The 7,980-nt window shown below is 44.5% G+C and overlaps 1 protein-coding gene across 1 annotated transcript in view; it reads left to right on the top strand.

Moving 5' to 3' along the window:
* Nucleotides 1-801: 801 nt before the first annotated feature.
* The window catches only part of adgrb3 (adhesion G protein-coupled receptor B3), a 1,095,571-nt gene continuing 1,088,392 nt past the window's right edge, over nt 802-7,980 (top strand). The window contains exons 1-2 of the mRNA XM_068020141.1: nt 802-966; nt 3,891-4,689. Of these exons, the coding sequence (XP_067876242.1) occupies nt 3,906-4,689 (784 nt within the window). The 5' untranslated portion in view covers nt 802-966; nt 3,891-3,905. The remainder of the gene's footprint in view (nt 967-3,890; nt 4,690-7,980) is intronic.

Genomic DNA, 7,980 nt, shown 5'->3' with positions numbered 1-7,980 from the left:
AGTAAGTTTCACTGTGTCCAGTTTTATTCAATGATTAGAAGAAACCTTTCACTTAATTAACCCTTTGTGAAACAGTGCCAGGCGGCGCATTTCCCTCACTGCCTTCGCCCAGGGAATGCCAATTTTCAACCCAGCTACTCCGTGCGTGTCTACCCCAGGAGAGAATTGCCAGTGCACCAAGCGGTACCGGGCAATGTCTCCGCTTGCATTTCCCATCACTTTCACCTTCTCGTCTCCCACTGTCTGCTTCAGTTCCACATTTCAAAATTTTAAAAAAGCAGGCTGGATTGGGATAGATACAAAACAAAATAGAGTAGACAGGAGTTTGACTATTCCCCCACTCTTTTCTTTAACCCTCCCTCCTCACTTTCCGCTGCTGTAAAACCCCTTCAGAGACGCGCTCGCTAACGTTAATAATACGTGTCTGATCCGGCCGAGGGTGACGCCGCCGCATGCTGAAGCCAGCGCTGCTATCGTTCTCTCGCTGTACTGTACCAGTCTCAGCCACTCTGAATATCTTCCCAACATCCCCTCACCTCCATCAGCCAAGGTTTTTTTTTCTCCATGTCATCTCGGGAGAGTCCGCCAGTGATCTGAATCTATTTCCGCAGCAAGGCTATCTCAACTATCTCCTTTAACCCCCTTGCCTTCTTTTTTGATTTTGCAATCTTGTATTTGTGATTTCCCCACCCCCCCCCCCCCCCCCTATACTCTGCAAAAAAAAAACTCTACTCCATCCGGCTGGAATTTAATGGTTCTGCTTGCAGACAGACAGAGTGAGCCCCAATACGAAAGCAAACATGTATTCTGGAGTTTAATGGCTTTCTGAAGAACCGGTTCTGATTGTTGGTTTCATTTCAAGGTAAAATGGAAAGAGTTAGATCAGCGGAATGGAGACCTACCCACTCAACATTGGGCATGTGTGTTAGTACCGTCGAGAAATAGGCACAGTTTTCGGATTGTAAGGTAAGGGCAAGCTGTTTATTGTTTCTAGATCTTTGGACACAGAGCACACCTCTGGTTCAGATATATATATATATATATATTGATAGATAGATAGATTCAGTGAAGGATAGGCAATAATTCTCATCTTCGGAAATGAGACGAGCGGACTCGGATACTGTTATTTTTGAAAATTGTCATGAAAAATCTCCAGACGATTAATCCTCGCAGACTTAAACAAGTGAGTTGTGTGCGGAATCGCGGGGTAGGAAATGTTAAGAGCAGAAAGGTGTTTGTAAAGGAAGTTGAGATGGAAGTGAGCCAGTGTGAGCGTCTCAGTATTCAGTAGAACTTGTGCAGAGAGCGGGCTTATGGCGCCGACTAGGTTTAATACAGATAGACGCCACGACTTGCTTTTAAGCTGTAAACATATACAGATGCCTTTCACAGGCGACTTTTGCTGCAAATACACATCCAGACACACACACACACATATATATATAAACCCTAACATGTCTATCGTGCTCAGTCATAGCTTTGCAATAGTTGGGTAGTGCATGCAGGTACTTAAGGCGATAGGAAGATTACATTCATTAAAAAATACACTTGTTTTTAGTTCAATGCGGATACTGTTGGAGGAAAGTAAAACATAAAAAGAGACATTTGGGGATGATTGTGTGGGTTTCAGGTAGCCCGGTCAGCACCCTGTGGTGAGGCTGTAAATGTAAATGCAAAGCCGATGTGTCATTGTGGGCTCACTGTCGTCTCGCAGTTGACTTAAACACCTACACACGGAGAGCGAGTGGCTCTGCATCAGATCTGCTTGGGTTTTTGGGGGCGCGAAACAACGATTCTTCCAAAACTGCGTTTTCACAAGCTCGCCAATTACAAGGAGACCAGGGGCCAATCTCACTGGCGTCCTCAACAAAGCAAGCCTCCCTTTTTTTTTTAATATGTCCTTTTAATCAGACGCATTGGAACTTCTTGTCAGTCAATTTCGAGTTAATATGAACAAGGACAGACAAGCTAGCTCGTGGGGATTTGCAGCGATATCTGCAGATTTATGAAATGCTGAAGAGTGTTAGAATTGAATTCAGTGCTGCGAGCTTTGAAACTCCAGTGACGTCCCGGCAACACGCCTGCTTCGTCTCGCTTAAGTTAGGTGGCATTCACATAGTTGAGATTCAATCAATATTGTCAGGTTTAATAAGGGCTAATGTATGAGCTGTTAATTTAGGCGAATTTCAAAGAATATCATCTGTGACAATCTCGGAGGTTTTTTTTTGGAGTATCCTCGCAATACAGATAGATTCGCACGCTGCTTCCAGCCAATCCCCCCGCCCCACGCTGTTACAATGACCAACCTAATCTTGGGATATGTTATCATGTCTTCAATTCAGTCATCAGTTCGGGTAGAATGGTCAGGGTCTCCCAACCTCATTTCATATTCAAGAAGATCCGCATTATTTACCCATTCTGGGTCCCACCGGATGAGGTGGAATGTGTAGACTTATTAGGAAGAAAATTAAGTTCATTCTCATGCATTGCAAAGTGGTCTTGAAACTCCCAGGTGCCAAAAGATGCGGGGTTAACTCGAAAGGAAGAATGAGATGGGGGAATGCATGCAGAGAGTGAAAGGTAAACCCAGTGTAAAGGTTCTTAACTCGATAGATCTTTATGCTAAGTTATGCCAATCATAATGACGACTGTTCTGTTTAGCTTCTCTGGTGTACAATCTATTTTTGCACATTAGGGTAGTTGTATCTTTGCTCTCCGTTTGGAGAGGGAGCACCTTCCACATTTATCTCGGCAATAGCCAGCCTCGGAAAAAAAACCTCTAAAATAATGCGGACGTGCTGAGAATGTTTCACGCAGCAGAAGTGGAAAAATAAACACGAGTGCACATTATTTTCAAACATCACATTATAAAGCACCTGGCCAGGATTTTTTTTTGAGAAAGGCAAATTAAAAACACAATTACAAGATACATAAAACAGAAACAGGGCCATCTGGTAGAAAGCAGCTTGAGATTCCAATCAGAGCCACCTTTTCCTGAATTTCGGATCCGGGAATGCCTTTTTCAGCTAAACAGTACACTACATGCTGATTTTTGCCCCTGCTTTTTAGGAGCTCCGGCGCAGTAAGTAACTCAAAAAGCAAGTCGTACCAACAAATGTCTCGTTGTTCCTGGTTGGGTTATGCAACGCGGAGGCCGTTTAGAATTTTTATTTTGCGGGGTGGGGGGGGGGGGGGGGAAGGTCTGCAAAATTAAAATTTAATTTTTTTTTAGCAGAACTACCTTTTCAATCATAGTGACGGGCAGGATGGGGAAACAAGAGAGCGGGATAGACCCAGATACAGCGTCTGCCTGAAGACTGCATTCGACAATCTGACCCCCCCCCCCCCCCAGCCTTAAAATGAACGTTAAGCAACCAAATAGACAGTGCTGTAAAGCCAGACAATCTATACAATGATTACAGTTGAAAAGAAACACTTCATTAAATGTGGTTATTGATCGGCGTGGGCTGGTTGCTGTATTTTAGACAATATTTGTTGCAATATAAGTCTGCTTCCCATTCTAAGTCTTCCTTCTAATGTTTCTCGTGTATTGGGTTTTGTAGGTGGCTTATTCAATAGGCGATTGCCGCTGTTACTTTATACATTTTGAAACAATACGAGTGTGTAGAAGGTGCGGTGATGTATCATTATGAGCGACAGCTCCTCTCTATATCTCAGCACAGATATTGGGATAATATCCGCGTGGCGGCGATGTTTTGTCAAGCATCAAGCATAAAAAGCTTAGCTTAAATTCAAGACATCGGATGAATGATATCCCAACTCTTTGAATGGTGAAATAATCCGGCAGAATCGGTAAGCGCGGTCTGTGGGTGTGAGGTGATTCTTGTCGTCTACCCTCCTTGCATTTTGATCATCTTTTCCCTCTCCAGGCCAAATGACATAGGATGAGGGCCTTTGGTGACCTGATGACTTATATGTTTGCAACCCATCTTCTGGCTATGGTTGGATTTAACACTGCTGAGGACCTGTGCTCCACCTTCGTGAAGGGAGTCATTTACGGATCGTATTCGCTCAACGAACTATTTCCACCCAACTCCTCCAACTGCACGTGGACCTTGGAAAACCCGGATCCGACCAAATACACCATCTACCTGAAATTTTCCAGGCGGGAGTCCGCCTGCTCCAGCTTCTCCCTATGGGCTTACCAGTTCGACCACTACTCCCCTGAGAAGATACGCGACTTACTGAAAAGCAACAAATCCGTCGTCCACTTGTGCCAGGCGAGGAGTATGTTTGTGTTTCTGGAGTTTGGCAAGAATTTCATCCAGCTGCGCCGCCTGGTTCAGCCCGAGGGGACGTTGGGGCAGCCCGGCGGGACAGGGCCGAGTGGCCGGCCGGCTTTCGAGTTTCTGGTGCTGAACAAGGTGAGTCCCAGCCAGTTCGGCTGCCAGGTGCTATGCGGCTGGTTGGAGAGCTGCCTGAGAGCCGAGGGGCAAGCTGGAAGTGCCCGGGGCAGGAGAGGGGAAGGAGGAGGCAAGGGGGAGTCGGAGGTCGGCGACTGCGGGGTCATGGACGCTAAGTGCAACTGTCAGCAGGATGTGATGATAGGCGTGGATGGGCTCGATATGGTTCTACCTCTCAATGCAGATACCGAAGGCTGTCTCTCCGCCCGTCTCTACAGCACCCACACATGCAACCTCACCGAGGGCAAGCGGGCACGCAGGAAAGGTAGGCGTCCTTATTTTACCTGAAACTTTCTCTCCAAACCTCGAGGTGCTAGTTGCAAAGTGTACGCGTCAAATAATCAACATTCTAATTACTGTGCATATAAATTATTTATATACGTGTTATTACAGTTACCACTATATAAAGCCACAATGTGTCTCTGTTTATATTGATGATTTGGAATGTCCTTCCAGCGGTAGACTTGAGGAGATGTGAACTGTTTTTTTTTTGTGGCTTAATTGCCTGGCCTGAGATGAAAATGCAAGTTTAGTTTCCTAAACTTGTCTGTAGCTTTTGTAAGGAGACTGTGTGTGGGTTTTTTTTTTGTGTATGGGTCTCTGCCCATCCCACCTGTCTCTTGGACTGTACAGGTTCATTTACATATCAGAACAAAGAGCCAGAGATCCCCAAAGATTCTCCTAGTTCTCCAAAGATCAGGGGAAAAAAAGATTATTTTAAAAGCTTGACGGGTCCAAGAAGCGCAGCTCATGCATGCTATCAGTGGGGTGGGGTGGAAAGCATTTGAGAATGTGCCTCTTAATAAGAGCGATAGGCATTTAATACAATTCTCAACTTGTTACTGTCATCAATACTATGGCATGTAGCCCCTGTGGACGGGGCTGCTGTGCGAAAAGATACGTCAATATTCGTCTATTGGGCAGCAAGTACAAATAAGGTATGAGATGTAACATTGCTTGAGAGGGAGCGTGTTACTTTCTGTACTGCTTCATCCATTTGTTATTGTGGCGATTCCCCAGCAGCAGACACTGAAGAAGTCTCCTTGGAATTAAACTCAAGGAGAATAACATATTTTAACTTATTCTGTCCTACCTTAGCTTTTTTTTGCAACTAAGTTGTAACGTTACCGGGATCCTGCTAAGCATTCAGAAGCATTAACCAACTTGACAAAAACAAAGCTTCTTCTCCTTTGAGAATTTCCCAGAAGACGTATTACAACGCAGAATAGCGCAGGGCTGCCAGTTAGGAATAATCCACTTTCTTAGTCTTGGTCCATTACAGTGTGTTAATCAGTCTGTTGCCGGTTTTTTTTCTTCCTTACCTTGTGTATTGCAAACTTATCTTTTGACTGCGTTCGTTACCTACCAGACTTGGTAGGCTAAATTTGGAGGAAAAAATGACTGAATTTCTTTGGGTTTTCTCCTGCTGCGCCGTCGTAACTCCGGCGGAAACTCGGTCAAGTTAAGGGCGGCGGAGCGGGATGGCCCTCTGGACAGGATTGTAAAGAGTTACTGGAGATGAGCTTTGTAAATGGTTGAAATTTCAGCCCGTGGGGCATGTCTAGAAGACACTTAGAGCTGAAGTAACTCCTATCTTTTATTACAGGAAAATAACTTTCCGAAAATAAAGTTTTTAAAAAAAATTGCATACCAGATTGCAATGTTGGCATGAGATGAAAAAGAACAACAAAATAACAAGTCCTACTTCTAGAAGCTGTTAACTCGATTTAAAGCTTAAAATGTATGGCTTGATGGCTGTCATAACATGTGCTGCATGGAATAGGGGGATGCAGCCTCTGAAAGGCTGATGGTCTGATTTTTGATGGCTCCCTGAGCCCTGGTGTATATTATTACTGTATTACAGTTAATAACACCCTACAATAAATGAGAGTTGCCCTACAAGTGAAGACAATCGTATCATGATATTGAGAATGCAAAGCTACTCTTTGCATCAACAACAAAAACAAAAGGTTCGGTACCAGGCTGGATGCTGTAAATTTTGCATCTCTTAACGAACTCGACTTTTTTTTTAAAAAAAGGCTACTTCACACAGTTTCTGCTCGCTTTGTTGCTCACTAGATTTATTTCCCCAAAAAACATCGGATTCCACAAGTAGAGCATTCCAGCTGACAGTGTGCAAATGCAGCGATGAGAAAGCCCAGTGGTTTGTCTGAATTGCGATATGAGGAAGGTGGAGGCACCTTCTATCTCCTGATTCTGTGAAGTCAAAGATGAGACCTACAAAAGAGTTAAATTTCGGGTTTTTAGCTTTATTCTTGAAGGGGAAGACAATTACAGAGCTCTGGGAAAAGAGCAGGGGAGTGGGACTAATTGGATATCTCTTTCAGAGCCAGCACATACACAGTGGGCCGAATGGCCTCCTTCTATGATGTACAAAATCTATGATTCAACGATTCTATACGGGTCTATCTGGAGTGATGAACACAACAGAGCGAATAAAACCGGTGTTTTTTTTAAAGAATTCTACTTGTTCTCCAGAAATCCTTCACAACTCAACTTGAATCGTTGTACGGTTAAAAGGTGTGAACGCTCATTTTTAAAGCCATCGTCTGCAACGAAAACCTAGCAGTAACAATGACTAAAACACGCCTCCATCGCCCACGAAACGGGCGTCACTCCAGAGAATGTTGCTTGTTGTATTAATAAGGATTAATCATTTCCCTTTTTGTTTGAAAGGGGAGCTCAGGATTAATCGGTGGTTTAAAGGTGAATCGTTGGTAAATATGAGAGTGTTGGAGTTTGATGGGGACTGGAGAGAGAAGGGAGAACTTGTTCTGATGTGGAATGCACTGCTTGAAAGGGAGCAGATTCAGAAATAACATGCAAAAGGAAATGCTAAAAATAGTTGAAGAGGAGTCAATTTGCAGGACTATGGGGAAAGAGCAGGGGAGTGGGACTAATTAGAAAGCTCTTTCAAAGAGCCAGCACAGGCACGAAGGGCAGAATGGCCTCGTTTTGTGATTCTACAAGCTCACGTTGACATGGTGCAGGCAGGGGAGACTTGGGGCAATTATCATTCTCTTAGTGACAGGGGGGCAACCCAGCTTCACCCCGTAGCTTTATTTAACCATAGGCAGCTGAAGATTCCCCTCCTCTGCAAACTGGCTCGAAATGACAAGGCGATGTTGATTGTATCTGCACAGATTGCTGCTGCCCTATTTACTAATCCTTAGTACAGCCTGTTCCCTCTGGTTATGCTAGCCATTTCCAAGCTCCAGTCTTGCAGAAATTCATTTATCTATCCATCTATCTGTCTATCTATTCCTTGTTGCCACCATCACGCCAGGCAAAGAAAAACACAAGCGATTCGGCCAGTGAGATGCGCTGATTTGTATTCGCGTGACATTTGCGCCCTCTACAGAGGGTTCTAAGAAGAGAGCTTCCTCCAGCCGCACAAGGCAGAAAACGTGGAATAAAGTTCGAGGTCCATCGCCCGGGCTTGATGTTCCCAACTCAAATACGCTGAAGATTCTGCGTGCTGGTGAGAGTCCCGTTTTTTGCTCGCGATCACTTCACCGAAACCCCACGTCTATGC

The sequence above is a fragment of the Heterodontus francisci genome, chromosome 3 (genome assembly GCF_036365525.1).
Source record: "Heterodontus francisci isolate sHetFra1 chromosome 3, sHetFra1.hap1, whole genome shotgun sequence".
Classification (NCBI taxonomy): domain Eukaryota; kingdom Metazoa; phylum Chordata; class Chondrichthyes; order Heterodontiformes; family Heterodontidae; genus Heterodontus; species Heterodontus francisci.
Note: the sequence above shows the minus strand (reverse complement) of the source record. Positions and strands in the feature narration are given on the sequence as shown.